General features: G+C 42.2%; 1 protein-coding gene across 3 annotated transcripts in view; it reads right to left on the bottom strand.

The window, feature by feature from the left end:
• Nucleotides 1–17,242, bottom strand: part of ENTPD5 (ectonucleoside triphosphate diphosphohydrolase 5 (inactive)) — a 20,178-nt gene extending 2,936 nt beyond the window's left edge. Inside the window, exons 1-13 of one of the 3 annotated variants that reach the window (XM_081209454.1) lie at nt 17,149–17,242; nt 11,575–11,852; nt 10,276–10,355; nt 9,749–9,892; nt 9,352–9,427; nt 7,988–8,023; nt 7,699–7,787; nt 6,671–6,750; nt 6,260–6,321; nt 4,894–4,995; nt 2,818–2,958; nt 1,318–1,374; nt 321–436 (exon numbers count right to left, since the gene is read on the bottom strand). In XM_081209454.1, coding sequence (XP_081065580.1) covers nt 321–436; nt 1,318–1,374; nt 2,818–2,958; nt 4,894–4,995; nt 6,260–6,321; nt 6,671–6,750; nt 7,699–7,787; nt 7,988–8,023; nt 9,352–9,427; nt 9,749–9,892; nt 10,276–10,355; nt 11,575–11,791 — 1,200 coding nt within the window. In that variant the 5' untranslated portion in view covers nt 11,792–11,852; nt 17,149–17,242. Of the gene's footprint in view, nt 1–320; nt 437–1,317; nt 1,375–2,817; nt 2,959–4,893; nt 4,996–6,259; nt 6,322–6,670; nt 6,751–7,698; nt 7,788–7,987; nt 8,024–9,351; nt 9,428–9,748; nt 9,893–10,275; nt 10,356–11,574; nt 11,853–11,986; nt 12,008–16,239; nt 16,377–17,148 lie in introns of those variants that run through there. The other 2 variants (XM_081209455.1, XM_081209456.1) reach the window with 2 other exon arrangements.

The following is a 17,242-nucleotide window of genomic DNA, read 5'->3' as shown; positions in this document are numbered from 1 at the left end:
GCGGGAAGGTAAACGGTGTTTTCGTGCGCTGCTCTGGTTTGCCAGAAGCAGCTAAGTCATGCTGGCCACATGACCCGGAAGCTGTACGCCGGCTCCCTCAGCCAATAAAGCGAGATGAGTGCCGCAACCCCAGAGTCGGTCACGACTGGACCTAATGGTCAGGGGTCCCTTTACCTTTTACCTTTATTCTTTACCATGCTAAAATAAGTAGATTCACACACCCCATTTCACCAAAGCATATGGAACAAAGTACCAGTACCAACAACTAGTCAATAAAATAAAATCTTCAACAAAGGCTTATTTCAATCATTTTTACTTGCCTGTAAAACTGTACTGTCTCCAAATCCAAATCCTTCTTTTAATAAAGCTGTAATGTAACTGAGATCCATACAAAGGAAAGGACTGGCAGAGCTGTAGCTGTCCAGATTGTCACACACTTCAAAGAAAAAATTGAGAAGAATATTCAGCAGTATTGGAGCAAGTGACTCCAAAATAAGCAATATTATCACAAAAACTATTAAATGTAATTCTAGCTGAATGCAAACCACAACTCAAGAGATGTATGATCCCATAGGCCATTTCACATTTGTTCATCCCCACCTGTGCTACACTTGTGCATGAATTAGTTTCAAATGCTGCTTGAGGAGCATTCGAGAACAAGAACCATGGAAAATGGTGCAAGTGCAATAATAAACCGAGTTGGGAGCCATCACTCTTCTACTTGTTCCCAATCCCTTAATTGTTTAGTATGTGTTTTTAGCTACTCCAAAGTGGAATATTTTCTACCTGGAAGAGAGAGGAACTTGCTGGCCATATTAAGACTGTGCACTTTAAATGGTTCCTAAATATATATACATGTCAATACACTTCATTGGAATACATAGTCTATGCAAGTAGTTGAAATGTTTGTAGACTGGCTGACTTGCCCTTATAAAATCATAGACTCATAGAATTATAGAGCGAGAAAGGATCCCGAGGGTCATGCAATGCAGGAATCCTGCCCACAGCCATCCTTTGGTGGGCTCAAACCACCAACCTTCTGGTTAATAGCCATGGTTGTTTCATGGCTATTCCATAGTTGTTCTCTGAATTCAAAAGTGCAGAGTGAATTCCTAATTTCTTAAGCAGTTACTCGAAAACCTGCTTTATTCTGATCAAACCATTAGCTTTACCTTGTCCCTAAACAACAATGGTCTGATATTTCAAATGTCAGTGAGTGACTAAAATACACCCTCACATGGCACTATTTTAAAGTGACATGACTACTGCTTCATTAACTGGAAGTACCCTAATTCAACTCTCAAGAGTACATTTTACCTTCTTTGGCTTTTCTTCTAAAGTCTTCCACTTTGAGAACACCGCCTTTCTCATAATCTGAAATGTCAAAAGATAAGGGTCATCCTCTGGCTACGAGATACTGTGAAAAACTGATAAAACACTTATCTCTGTGGCAAGTGTAGTAGTCTCCCCAACACAAGTTATAGAGGGATTTCCTGATCAATTTAGGATGGCATGGGATGCTGATAATAAAAAACCCCAAACATTTAAATGAGTTACAATGTGGTGTTTGGCAGATTCAGATATGGTCCTTAAAGCCATGGTTTTCACATTTTCTTCTCATAGATTTCCTTTCCATGCCAATTGGTCTATGAAGGAAGCTGTGTGTGTCTGCCACGGAACCCCAATACGTAAAACAGCTAATGCAAATAGTCTGTTTACCCAGAGTCCTGTCACTGGCCTATGGAACACACCCTTGGCAGATGGACTGACTAGGAAAGCAAGGTACAGCAAACATTAATGACAAACCTTTAAGTTGTCATTTAAACATCTAATGTTTGTTTAATTTAAAACAAGTTAAAGATTTAAGCACTAGCTTCAACTCAGATCATGGGCACCAGTATAGAAGTTATGGGCAAAGCAGCAAACTTATGGACTTCTGGTGCCCACAAAGACTGCCCCCTTGCTTACTGCCCCCTTTGTCATGAAGCGAGGAGCGGTAGTTCCTCCTTCATCCCTACCAAGGCCTGAAAAACAACAAGCTTGTACAAACACACATTTTGTTGGGAGAGATGCAACTAGAGGGGGTGATAGCTACACACACACACACACACACACACACACACACACAGCTCAAAACGTGCCCATCAACCCAAAAAGGCTGGTGACCCCCTGAGCCATGATAGCCTGGCAGTGGCACCTGCCCAACCAGCTGTGCTGATGCATTCATTCTCCATAGGAATGAATGAAATAACACCAATCATTTATTCAGAAGGAAGCATGCAAAAACACTCCTTTATTGTTAAGGCTCTTCCGGAGGTTAAAGGGATTCTGTTCTAATAATAATAATCATAAATTTTATTTATATCCCGCCCTCCCCAGCAGAAGCCGGGCTCAGGGTTTGCACTATCCTCAACCATCTGCAGCCACACTTTAATCCATCCTCAAACAACTGAAAAGAGGAAGGCACGTTTTAAAAGGTTCATAAAGTGGTGCTGGCTGCATCGCTCATGCTCGTGATATTCAATAGGTGCCAGTGACATCTGGTGCAACCACATTCTCCCCAGCATTCACAATGGATACACTATCTGGGCTGGGGGAATCATATTTCTTCAGGTACAATATATACCTCCAGTGCTTACCATGTCAGGATAATAAGATATTCCTGCAACAAATGAACGACCCATGTGCATTCATTGCATGAATAGAGGAGCATCTGGAACAGCTCATCAAGTCCCATTGTGTAGGTGACTGACTGAAAGAGGGGCATTCATTCCCCAAGGGTCATAGAGCTCAAGATTTTAAATGTTTGCTATTCACCTATCAGGGCGGTGTCCACAGCCCGATCGTAATAATAGGAAAAGGCATAGAAGGAGCTGTGCCGAATCTCATCTGGTTGATGCAATTTTCCCTTGACCACCTTCAACACTTCAGAATAGCAAGGTTCAAATCCCGTTTCTCCTGGCAGGGTAAACACACAAAGGTAAGTTCAACATGTCATGAATCCCACTGCAGATAAGTGCAGAATTGCTAACAATGAAATTAAGAAAAAGTGCAACAGTTGTAAATGGTCTTTCCTGACAGCTTTGCAGTATTGGCACAGCCTGGGCACATTCCCATCTCTATCCTTACGCTTTATGATTATACACGGGTTTTTAAAAACAAACAAGCAAACCCTAGGTGATGGGGAAAGGGGCCCTCTACACAAAAATGACTCTCTTACAACTGTGAACATACACCCAATATTAAATGCCATAGATGTCAGGGAATTATGCAAGGTAACCTTATTGTGAGCCTTGTGATCCAAATAATGGAGATTTTAATGGAGCAGAAGTGACTCATTTGCCTGGTTTGCACACCACACTGAGACAAACCATGGCTTAGCACAAACGTGTTGGCTTGGAGAGGAGATGGTGGCTGCTTTGCTCGTTCCCTGATTGTTTTGCATCTGTTCCACACCGAGCTAACCCGTGGCTTACCATGGCCAAAACTGGGATTGTGATTCTGCTCTCCTGGACAAAACTTTGTTAGAATTTGTGCTTAGCCTGGACAACCCAAGCCTGGGTTGAGATGACACCCTAAGCCAAACTGGTTTAACTCAAGCATGGAAGCAAAATGACTGGGGAAGGAGTGAAATGGCTGTGATCTCTGGGAGCCCACTCACTCGGGTCTTTGTGCTAAGCTTCCATTTGGCTTAGCATGATATGCAAACAGAGCCACAGTAGCCAGAGGAGAAAGGAAATGCTGTCTTCCTGGACCTAAAATTTATGTTCTGTCCCTGCTGCAATCTGAAATGGAAACTCAATAAATATTAGCAAAAAAGAAAGTCCCCTGCTATTGCCTGTGCAAAATAGCTCAGGTCTTATCTTGACACCTCTTCCTGACTAAAGCCTCTGTGTCTTCATGAATCTCTGACTCATCTCCCAGCTTTCTCTCTTCTCTGTCCTTAAATACTAGGTTTTAATAAAAATAAATCTTTAATCCATGATTTAAGAACTTCCTGTTTTCAATAAATCAAATCCAGAACTGGCCTATCTTCTACAGGTCAGTTTTGAAAGTTTATCACACTCCAAGCGAGCAAAAATGGAAAATGTTTCCATGCGGCTGCAAGCTGCGCCTGCAAAGAAGTATTATGCAGTGCTTTCTCTGCCACAAGCAAGCCCTGCTTGTGGCAGGGATGGCTTCATTCAGAACTTCTGTTCCGGAGTCTCTTGAGTGGAGCCAATCCCAGAAGATCTGGTATTCAGCACCAAGTTTAAAGATATTGAATGCAAGCCCCACTTGCAGGCAATTTAGTGCACTTTAACACTCCTTTGTAGCTACAGCTGTACTACACCTGATGTCCTAGGAAGTCACATGTGGGGTGAGTATGGCCTGGGGTAAAATGCCTCATAGGTTAAATTGGGACCGCTGGCCTCCAGGCTACAGGTTCCCCACCTGTGCCCTATGAATTTTATTTAAAATAGTTACTTAAAAAAGAAAACCCTCCAAGTGTAAGTAGCAAAACGTTTAGAAGTGGGGAGCACACAAAATAAAAATCACATCAAGCAAATAAATTATGGCAAGGGATAGCTTCACTGAGATTCAGATCAAGGATTCCCAGACGAAATAAGAATACCAGAGACCGGCCAAGTTACTTCAGTGGGACAATATACTCCAATGAGCACAATCAATGGCTTTTCAGGTGGATCTGTTTCTTGATCATTATTATTTCTGGCTGGGTCTAAACCATTTCAAGCCATTACCCCAGCAATAAGCTCCCTGGGACCAGAAGATAGATGATGATGATGATGATAGATAGATAGATAGATAGATAGATAGATAGATAGATAGATAGATAGATAGATAGAAGCCAGAGCAGCAGCAGTCTTGGGAAACTTTATCTCTCTAACTTACCTTCTTTGTTACCACCATACTGGTATTTCACTCCCCCAAAGTGCCATTCTGCCTCCAGCTGTTTTGGCAAACATGAACTTCGGAACGTCCGTCCATCTGACGCTAAAGAGAATATAGATCGGGTGAAATTAATAATGCTTATGTTTTTCAGTACCCTTGGTACTTGCAGGAAAAGGAAGTTGGGGAAAGTTCAAATGCCAAAGTCCATTTATAGAAGAAAATCAAGTTTTTTCTTGTTTCCCCAAATAGGAAGCTCAGTCCACTAGACCAGGAGTAGCTAATCTTTGGTCTTCCAGATGTTGGTGTACTATAGTTCCCATCAATCCTGACCACTGGTCATGCTGGGTTGTTGGAGCAGATGGGTGTTGGAATTCAAGAACAGCTGGAGGGCCACATATTCCCCACCCCTGCACTAAACTCTATGTAGGCAGGTGGGTCCTGTATAGACAGGTAGGTGAAAAATGGAAGAGACAGATACAGGTTGAGGAATGCTTCTGCTCCCAGCCAAACTGGACTAAAAATGTATAGATGGGGCAGCAATGTACAACACCAGGATGGAGGCCATGAAACCTAAGTGTATTCTGGGTGAGTTGGCATGATAATGGGATGTGAAAATGATAATAACTGTATGTGCTACTCAAAGGGTCTTGATATTAATATGTTAGTGGACTCCTAGGCCAGGCTTCCTCCAACTCAGCCCTCCAGATGTTTTTGGCCTACAACTCCCATGATCTTTAGCTAGCAGGACCAGTGGTCAGAGATGATGGGAACTGTAGTCTCAAAATATCTGGAGGGCCGAGTTTAAGGCTAATCAAAAGGAGGAGACGATACTTAGAAGGTTCTCAAGTACGAAGAGCACCCCCTGAACCCGAATTTCTTCACATTCGAGCAAAACAGGAAGCTGAGTTGCTGAACCGTTTAAAAGAGCTGAAGTAGTATATCTACTGTTTAGAATGTAGATCATAATCATGGTGCATTTTTATTTATTTATTTGTAATCACAACCCAAACTCGCCTCCACCTAGAGGCTTGGTTTTAATAAGCAGTTACCTACCACAAAGGGCAGCTACAATTGCTTTTCACAATTTGGCTCCTCTCTGAGTTTATCTTTCAGCGGGCTTGTATAACCCTACAGAGTGTCATGTTACCTGTCTCAGTGACAACAGAATCTCATTAAAAGGAAAATGCACACCAGGAAGGGGATAAAGAGACAGTCAGCCTGTCAGAAGCTGGTCTAGGACCATTTCCCATTATAATTCTGAACAGGACAAATTCGAGGAACTGGATGAATCCACTCAGCTGGATGACGCCCCCCCCCCCCAGTCCATCCACACAAACAAACACAAAGCTATTCTGTCTGACTGTACCTTCCATTTCCAGGGCTCCCAATGTAGCAAGCCGTGCAGCCTTCAGACCAAACCCCAAATAGCTGTAAAATGAAGAAGGCCAAACAGCACTTGGTTAAAGTCGGAGTTCACCCTATCCCACTTATAAGACTAGGCAATTTTATGAACAAGGATATAAGATCAATACTCTGCTAAAACAGCCTCCTCCTTGCTAAGCCCATGTATGAAATGTTAGCATGTGCTTCTTTACAGTAATCCACAAACTACCTGTTTATTATAATGAGACCAAAGACACACATGTGGGGTTGTGATAACTAGCAAGAGATGCTGACTTCAGAATAAGCAATACAAACTATTAAGGCAATATTACACCTGACAAATACCTAACAGTGTCCTTAAAAATAGTCATTTGCATAGAACTGCCTCACTCACCTGTGTGTGTAGAGCTTGTAAGTGCTGTTGAACATTTCGAATGAGGTAAGGAAATCTATTGGTGTTTGCTCTAGGGTTTCCTAAAATTAGGATAATGAAAAAGGATTCTTCAGTGACTTTTAAATTTCAAGATACATTTGTGTAACATTAGTACAGCATATAACATTCACATGAGTCTTGAAGAGACAAGAGAATTTTGATAATCTTAAGCTATTAATGTTCAGAAAATGTCTGCTCTATTGTAGTAAGGAAGAAAATCTTCTATGAAGGTTGATAATAAATGTAGTCACAGTCATAAACTGATGATGCTGGAAAGCTCACAATAAGGAAAAAAGGTAAAGGACCCCTGGATGGTTAAGTCCAGTCAAAGGCAACTATGGGGTTGTGGTGCTCATCTCGCTTTCAGGCCAAGGGAGTTGGCGTTTGTCCACAGACAGCTTTCTGGGTCATGTGGCCAGCATGACTAAACTGTTACTAGTGCATTGGGACACTGTGATGAGTGCCAGAGAGCATGGAAACACTGCTTACCTTTCTGCTGCAGCGGTATCTATTTATCTACTCGCACTAGTGTGCTTTCGAACTGCTAGGTTAGAAGCTGGGACAGAGCAACGGGAGCTCACCCCGTCGTGAGGATTCGAACTGCCAATTTTCTGATTGGCAAGCCCAAGAGGCTCAGTGGTTCAGACCACAGCGCCACCCGTGTTCCCTGGTCAGAATATACGTATGATAATAAGATACAGGCACTACTTTAAAGAATAAGCTGCAACATTTTGGAAGTCACAGCTTGAAAAGCAACATTATCAAATACATACCATTTTACATTATTTCTGGTATTTAAAACACTTTTACAAAGAAGCCTAATGAATATTATTATAATAATTTAATCATAACAATAATTTATTATTTGTACCCCGCCCATCTGACCCTGCCAGATTAAAGCAGCCTAGATCTAGATGAAATAAAACATGAAATAAATGGGACACCTGCACCAAATTATCCAACATTTTGGCAACCTCGAGATTCCTCACCTCCCGCTGTGGCAGGAACGTGATCTGGGTTGAGGCTCCTCCCAGATCCAGGGTTCCCACCGTCTGCTGATTCCGGCCATACAACTGCCCTGCAGGGAACATTGAAGAAGTTCAAAGGCTACCCACATGCCCAGAGAGCTTCCATGTTATCTATTACCTGAAGCCCTGGATGGATTTCAGAAGCAGAGTATTCTGAAAATGTGCACTATAAATATCCAACTGCCTACTCAGTTTTTATGGAACAGACTCTATCCAAGCCTCAAAACAGAAATCACATAGCAGTAATTACCTGTCAAAAAGTTCACAGTGATCCAGGCTAATATACCTGCAAAAAGGAAGGAAACGTAACTGAAATCTATCTTGAGACCCAAATGCAATCCAGAAAGATATCCACTGCTGCTAGATTTCCACCTCTATCACTGTTCAAGCAGAATCTCTTCCAATCCTTCCCTAGGTTTTGAATATGTTCTAGTCTGCACCCCCATCAGCCTTCACTGTTTTCCATTTGAGACCTTCCACAATTCCGCTCTTGAAATATATTTGACTTCATTTCTAACCCACAAAAAATGTATTATCTTTACTCTTAGTGGACATGCTTAACAGGCTTGTCAGCTTAGGGACAATTCACTTGACCACTTTGGCATGTTAAACATGTGAGGGGGATCCAGGCTGAGTTTGGCGGGCAATAAGTATGGTGGGATAGCTTTGCACTGCTCACTGTTTCCCATCTCAGAAAATATTTTGGCTTGCAAATGTGCAGGCAGGGACTGTGCTCTTTTGCCTGTACTTCCCAATAAGTAACAAACAATAATTCACTGTTCATCACAAAGGTATGGAAAGTGAGTTGAAGATCATTTGGTAAATGTAGGCTGACTGATAAACCATGCTTGTGAGGAAACAGAAAACCTCTACTCCAGCTGTCATTGTTAGTCAGATTAGGGGTAGGAAATCTCAGGCTCAGGGGCCAATGCAACCCTCCAGGCCTTTCCATCTGGTTCACAGAACCCTACCAGGTCATGCCCCATCCATAGGCCACACCTCTCTCCAGCCCTGTTCCACATCCTTTTCCACTGCTTTTCCTTCACCGAAAGACTATGTCCCTGACCTTTGACAATGCCAGTTGTTGAGACTGGGGCAGGGGTGCGCATAAAGACCTCTGACAATGTAGCTGACTGTACAAAGGTAAAAGTCTCACCTGTCGGGCAGCATACTTTTGTCTCCAACCCTGCACATCTCTGGCATACAGGGGCTCCCAACCCCCCTGGGCTAGATACACTTAAAACTATTTACTCACTATGCCAGTTTGGCTACCTGAATTTGTCCTTTGCTTGAGTTTCTTCTAATTGCAAACTATGTGACTGCTTTTCATCTAACAGTACTTGCATTATGAAATGTTGCCATTAAAACCAAGGAGACTCGTTGCTTTCCTGTGTATGGAACCTAATTCTCCTCTGGAAACTTAAAACGTCTCTTTGGGACTAAGAAAGATATTGTGGTTTGGCCACTGTGATACCAGCAATATTTTACCTTTCGGGGAGATGCTACTCCTTCCCTCTTGCTTCTGTGGTTATTCTCCCTCACTTGATCCCCTCCCTTTTCTTTCTCCCGGAACTCACCTCCATTCCTTCCCATTTTCTGCCTCCCAGGACCCACCTTCATAAGATCCATCCATGATGCTAACACTGTTATCAGGAACTAGAAATGGTGACTCCTCAAAGACCGCCCTGACCTGTGGAAATGAAAAAAACTAGGTTACGCATGGATGAGTGGATGTCATAACTTTCCTCCTGTACAAAAAACAGTGGGAGGTAAATCAAGGTGAGCACAAGTCAAACGCTTTCACCCAGCATTCAGGTATAAAACAGGAATTTATTGAAACATACGTGACAGCAGATGTAGGATCTACAAGTGCCTCTCACAAGACTGGTATAGTATTTTTTTTAAAATCAAGGCAAAACCGCACATAGGCAAGCACTGAAAAGAGCTTGTTACATATGCCCCCAACTTTTACACAATAAGCCAACCCCCTTGCAATACAACCTAAAGTTACCTCAGAGAGTAAAGCTTGGGCTTTATGCTCTGCTAACAGCCTCAGACCAGCCGTGGCTTTCAGGACTACTGGGGTCTTATTCCAGTGACTGGGCGGTACAGCTTCTTTAGCCATGTCCAACAATTGTCTGACTGTTTCTGCTCCCTAAAGTTGGAGAGAAATCCAAGACACAAATGTTGGTAAGTTTGTTCTCGCCTATAACTAAGTTGCAGGTACATGCAACTGCATTTACTCACATTTGTCCCTTCCACCCCCCAGGTTCCTCTTGCCCCACCCTCTCTTACCTCTTCTGCTATCCTAGATTGTAAGCTCCTGTCCAGCTCCCCCCCCCCCATTCTTAAACTGTGTCAAGCGCCATGTCTACTGATGGTGCTGTACAGCAAAACATCTACTTCTCACCCACCTCTTTGTCCTCCTCGCCTTCCCATTATGCTTTCTTTTTCTTCTTCATGTTATATAAACTGAATTTATAATGAGTGGGGAGGAAGAGAGCCAAATAGTCACAAAAAGCCATCAGAAAGTCGTACCTTTCCAGGCTGATCAGCATAGGCTGAGAGTCCTGGCTTGACTGATTCAAAGATTTCGCCTTCTAACTCTGCAGGTTTTTCTGCAAAAATCAAGCCAAACAACTTTTATAATAGTTGATCTTCTCAAATGTGTGCATATCTATCAAAAGGAATTTACTGGTTTCACAGGATATCAATCTAACACATTATTTCTTTCACACAGAAAATGTTCTAGTATGGGCCACTGTGGCTTTGGTTTTCAAAATGCAGCCAAACTGACAAATTCAGTATACTTTTGGGAAAGGAGATTCTGAGCCCTGCAAATCCAGGTGTAAAAAGAATTACTGGGGCAACAAGTGAGCACAAAATTAGTTGAAACGTGACAAAGCAAGCTGATCTGGATAAGGCCAAGCAATCAAAATAAGGAGCTGAAAAATTTATCAAGCATGTCCTAAGGCAGGGGTCAGCAAACTTTTTCAGCAGGGGGCTGGTCCACTGTCCCTCAGACCTTGTGGGGGGCCCGACTATATTTTGAAGAAAAGAGAGAATAAAGAACGAATTCCTATGGCCCACAAATAACCCAGAGATGCATTTTAAATAAAAGGACACATTCTACTCATGTAAAAACACGCTGATTCCCGGACCATCGGCGGGCTGGATTTAGAAGGCGATTGTGCTGGATCCGGCCCCCGGGCTTTAGTTTGCCTACCCAGGTCCTAAGGTGATCCTTCCCAATTCCCTCCCCCCACTCATCCATTTATTGAAACAAGGCCACCTTCTAAGTTACAAAACATCTTCCCCTCTGCCTAGAGTAACTTTTAGAAAACGTATTTGTTTTGTTTGACAGTTATCTGATAATCTCCTAACAATTCACTGTAGAAGTGAATATACCTCTCATACCACTATCAAGTTCCCACCTTTCCAACACTCACTCTGTTACAGACATTTCAGACCAAAATCCCCTGCTGTTTTCTGTGATAAAGCCACTTTAAATTGAACACCCTCTCAAAAGAAGCATGACTAAGCAGTACAACTGAACCACAATGAACTTTATCTAGGAAGAGAAGCAAACATGTACAAACTGATCAAAGGTTAAAGAAAACAAGACAGAAGCTCTGAGAATAAAGGCTTATGAAGCATTAAGAAACTCTAGAGCTCAGAATAAAGTTTCAATGGCTGGTCACAGTAGTACTCAAGCTAGTTCTCCAACTTTTAGAGGATGAGTAAGATCATTGGTATCAGAATTAGCAAAAGCATACAATATATTCACAATCTAAGGTCCCCACGGCATAGGCTTAGAACCTTCTCATGTGATCTTACCTGGGCTTCTCTGTACAAAGGTGTAAATGTGAATCCGTGTCCCTGTGCTTCCTGCATCAAACATAATGCCATATAGCGTATCCATGCTGGTGTTTGCAGGGCACACTTTGGAAGGGAAGAGGTCTTGAAACCACAGCTCTGGGCCGTGGTGAGAAACTAGGCAGTAAATGGAGGAAAGTGCAAACATAGCAATGACTGCAGCCCAGGAAAGTACCATTGTGCTTGGAAGCCTTGGACAGCCGCTGTACAAATCAGGATTTGCAGAGTTGGAGAAGTTCCTGCAGCAGAGTTATTAACCAATAGCATAATTAGTTACACCAAACCTCTTACACACAGGAGACTTTCAACATCCTAAAAAGCCACCCCAACCACAGCTCATGCTACAAACGCACTTCAAGAATCTGATTCTCACCATTAGGGGCTGCAACTTTTGAGTCTACGGAACAGTTCAAGATGCATTCTAATGTTCCAGACAATTTCATAAAAATGCAAGCTATGCTCCTCCTCCCTCACAGAGTATCTGGTTGAACAGCTTCAACATAATGTTGAAACTGTGCCAAATGCCAAATTAAGCCATTGACATGAATCTATTCAATTCAGGCTAAGCTGTGTTCAGGCCAAGACTTCTGTGTCCTCACTAAAACACTAGCAGGCTTGGGCAGACAAAGAACACAAATGTCATTCAAAACGACAATGGGAATCTCATCTTCTCCTGATGGCAGCGGCTTAAAAATCAGGGAGGGTAAAACACACCATTTCACTACAGTTATGTACAGTTATTAGAGAGGCAGAATGGGAGGGGTATTAGAATTAGATGCAGTTTTCTTTCCTTGTACTCAAATTTATCTTTCAGTATATTTTTTTTGTTTTGTGTATTAACTTTTACTTTCAAATCAGATGCAAATTGTTTTTAGACCAATGTTCCCGACCAATGCTGTGTCTGATTATAGCACAAAAGAACCTCACAAGAACCCAGAAAGTAGAGAACATATAAGGCTTTCACCAAAGATGAATTCTGATAGGTTGCTACCAGTCATACTAAATCTCCCAGATTATCCAGCAATGGAGGGTTGGGGAGACGAGGGGGTAAATCCTACAGAGAGTGATCCAGCCATATTCTAGGAAAAATGAGCTTTAGTTTTACTTTTCCAAAGCTTAGAGGACACCATAGAACTCTATGAGGTAATTTTGAAATACAAGAGCTAGCTTAATAACCGTGCAGTCTAACATATGGAAGTCTTTAAGGAGAAATTCCACAGGAATACTATTTTCAGCTCATGAAACAAAATGTCAAAGAACAGAAATAAAGTTTATTTGGGAAAGGGGGGAGGAAGAAGAAAAAGAGGAATGCAATGCATCACACAGAGACTTTCAAACTAAAAATTTAAAAAAGTCAATCTAATGTAGCCAATTGCATTTTACCTATTTGAGTAGAGTGCTGAGTTTTAGAGCCTATGCAGAACTTGTCAAAAAGAAGTTCAGGGAAAATGCAAGTCCTTACAGAGAATCTGATGACGTGGACTCTGGCCCACAGAAAATTATGTCAAAATAAATGTGTTAGTTGTTAAGGTGCCACAAGACTCTTGGTTGATTTTGTCCACACTTAGCTGTGACATGCTCTTATTTCTAAAAAGCCTCAAACTACTTTATGCATCAGCTTTTCAGCATAGTACATCACCTCACTATAGTATTTGCACACCCAGTCTACTAATTATATCTGTCCACCGACATGTGGTTAGAACTTGGCATCTGAATCCACTGGACTTGTTATCTGCTCCTGCTTCTACCCTTATGCCTGTTTCAATTTGCTGCCCCTCCCGCTCAGAAACCTCATTTGCCCTCTGCCTTTTTTTATTTCCTTATCATTCCATAGCTCCACTCTCATAGTTTGATCCCTCAACTTTATGACTAGTTACAAAACCCAAAATGAATCTTTAAACTTCTCTCCCTCAGCAGCTATGTCGTTTTCCATCTAGATTCAAATCAGTATGTTTTGTTCCAAGAGCAGTAGAAAGTATTCTTGGAGAGAAATCCCATAATAAAGTCCCCTCTTAACATAAAATTAGGGCTAAGGACAAGTTTGCTGAAAACTCTTCTCCATATGCAGCATTAGAATATCATTCTAGGCTATGCTTTGCCATAACAAAATGGCAAAAAATTGGTCTAACAATCTGAAACCTAAACTTTCATTTTACAATGAACATCCCAAGCCAAATGAACTCAGAATTTATATTAAAAAGACAGCTTCAGCAACTTAGGAGCAGATTGATTGTCTAAATCAAATTACAACGAAGTTTTAAATGCAGTAGCAAACAAGTGAAATCCTTTATTCAACTTTACCAATAACCAACACCATTTTGAGAGAATATCCATTAACATCCCTGTTGAGTGAATTGTTATTTTGCACCACCAGCAGTTTCCCTATTCAAATATAAAGCTTGGGATGTTGTCACATGGGATGTTGAAATAAAAACATAGATTGTTATCATAGAACTGGAGGCATAATAGTGAATAAACTTTTTTATTTCCAAAAAGGAAATAAAAATGCAAAATCGTGCTAGCCAGTATTTATTAAAAACTTGGGTATTTTCTAATAAATACCCACCTGCTCTACTTTGCATTTTCCTTCTTGTTAAAGGCATAATAACTAAAGTAGTCAGATGCATAATACAGCTTAATGTTAAGCAAGTCTTGATAGAAGCTTAGGTCTCATTCATGTTGCAACCAAGACTGGATTTAGAACTCACAGTTCAAGTTTTCTTACCAACCACTGAGCCTGCTAATAAGCATGGAATTTGGCATTTGGAAGAGGAATCCTAAGCACATTTACTGAGATGTTTACTTCCCTCGAGTGAATATCTAAGCCCGCAATTCTATATTCACTTACCTGGGAGTAAGTCACATTGAACTCAATGCAGCTTACTTCTCAGTAGACATGTACAGGACTGTCTGTAAAACGTTACACCATTGAGTTGAATTTGTGGTGCTGCAGAGGGGTTATTTTGTACTTGTTGGTGCAGCACTTTGGTTTTTCAGATGTTGGGTGATAGGCCAAGCTTTCTGTAAGCTTCTACAAAGCTATTTAGGATGGTTTGGCTATGAGTGATCGCCAAAGAAGAAGAAAGTCTGTAAAAATCTCTCACTGCAAAAATCTAAAGGAGAAGCTCCTGTACTATATGGTACCACAGAGCAAGTGTGGTGTAGTCAACAGAATGCTAATCTAGGAAGATCTAGATTAAAATATCTGCATAGCCATTATAATGATCAATAGTTGAACGTGGGCTCAACACTCTTTGTGCTGAACTGATTTCACAAGCCACTGTGACATACGTAATTGATTATGGTTCCACCAAACATCTAATTTATTCTTGCAACCACCCTGTGAAGTGCCACTCTGTGCACTTCAAAGGAAGGCAGGATAATTACCATACTTTTCTGTGTATAAGACTAGGTTTTTTTACTTTAAAATAAGGTTAAAAATCTGGGGGCGTCTTCAGGGACGCGGACTTATAAAAAATATTGGGGGGGGGCCGGGAAAGCTCATGAATAATAAATAAGCTCATGAATATGCAAATAAAGTGGCGCCGCCTCCTCGTGAGCGAATAGGGGAGAGCGTGCTGCGCCTATTAATCAGCTCCGAAGGAAATTGGGTGGAGCTTTTGCTCGGGAGGGAGGGCAGGAGGCATGCAGCCCGGCCCTGTGCATTTTGGGCTGGGGGAGGGGCGCCGGAGATTATTGGGGGGGCAGAGCCCCCCCAAACGAATTTTTGAGGGGGCTCGGGCCCCCTCAAGCCCCATGGAGTCGGCGCCTATGGGCGTCTTATACATGGATAGAGAATATGCCCATTTTCTAAATTTGGGGTCCCCAAAAGTAGGGGGCATCTTATACATGGGGCGTCTTATACACGGAAAAATATGTTATGTAATATATGAAGCAATATTGAATGGTATTTGGAAATTGTAGCTCATTCATTACTTGTCATCATACTAGGCTAGTGCCCCTTCACAGATAAACAATAGTCCAATTGATGAGCAAATCACATATAAGCTGCAGTGGATTTCATAATAGATTTAGAACATGTGATGCTGAAATCTTAGTATAATCTGTATAAATGGTTCAGGGCTGAGCAACAATGGTTAGAAAGCAATTAGGTTGAGTTGGAGTCCTTAGAAATCTGGGAACAATGAATCCAGCTGCACTTATACAGTGTACCTTTGTTATACCACCTTTCTTACTTCTTTCAAATCCCTCCACAAAACCCATCTTTTCCATAAAGCCTTTAGCACAATCTCCAATTACTACAAACCCAAAGAATGTGTAGCTGAAATAAATACAGAGTCTTCCCCTGCTTACTCCTGCCTGTATTTCCCTCCATTTTATCTGTGGCCACCTGTGGGCAATTGCTTAGAATGTAAGCCCCCTCAGGGATGGATAGGACCGGTTATCTTGTATTTGTAAAGTGCCGTGCACATTAATTACATTACAGTATATACAAAGAAACATAATATTGCATCTCTTAGTTTTTATTTGATGGCAATCATGACAACTATATATTCAATCCAAGACCCGAAATTTAGGCAGTTTCTTTCAATCCCAAAGTCCCCCTCCCCACAAAGCAATTTAACTAACCAAGCAACTCCAATACAATACTATATCTTCACTCACCTATTCCTCGGCTTTATTTGCAAGTGCAACTAAAAATGCTCACCTATTAAGCAAGCAGGAGTTACATGTTAAAGTTCAAGCCAACCACCTTCTGTGAACCTAGGTTTATCATTTATCTAAGGCAAACAAGAAAATATGCCTTGGTTGGGGTTTTTTTCCTGCCCCAGGAAAGTTCAAGGGGCATATTTCAGTAGGGCAAAAGCTCCAATAAAAATCATTGCTGAATTAGAAAATAATTTACCACGATGAATGTTCATTGCAAAAGAAGGATGGGGTGGGGGGGTGGGGAGGAGGCACAAAGTCAATTCATGAACAGGGGAAAACAAAGAGCTATTTTTGACTCATCTTCTTATGTCACACTGTGCTGATCGGAGCGGGCACTGCCACAGCGCAGCAATAGATGATGCGACTGCTTGAAATGCGCTTTATCACAGCACCCCTAGAATACCACACCGCGATTTCAGGAGTCATTGGCATAACTAAAATTGGAGAATAAAAGCAACACTCTTTCCAAGACTTAACCCATTGAGCAAACCAATTTTGTAAGTAGTGAAATGACACGTTCAGCTGATGCTTGGAAACAACTACGTATTTCCTCGTGGTGGTTCTAAACGGGCAAAGTGGCTTTTCTTTGTTTGCACGCAACAGATTGAAACGGGAGGCATGGTCTCTCCGAGTCGAGAAGCTCCGGATTCCTACGGAAAGACGCGTGTCGGGTGTGCACGCATCCGAGTGTATCGGAGTGATACGCCGCCGGAGTATCGACAGGGCAAATGCTGCCGAAGCAGGAGAGACCAGAGCCGGGAAGGCCGGGGCAGGGGGAGCTCTCCAGGGCTGGGCCCGCGCGCGACCCTGAGCCGGCGGGGAAAGAACTTCCACGCGCTGCCCCGTCCAGACCTCTCCACTCACCGCCTTGTCAGAGCCCTCAACCTTCCACATCTCGCCGGTGCCGCGTGTCACGTCAACACACCGCGCGTGACGTCTCTCCCTCTCGTGCGCGCGC

This window comes from Podarcis bocagei (genome assembly GCF_964188305.1).
Source record: "Podarcis bocagei genome assembly, chromosome: 1".
In the NCBI taxonomy this organism is placed as follows: Eukaryota; Metazoa; Chordata; class Lepidosauria; order Squamata; family Lacertidae; genus Podarcis; species Podarcis bocagei.
Note: the sequence above shows the minus strand (reverse complement) of the source record. Positions and strands in the feature narration are given on the sequence as shown.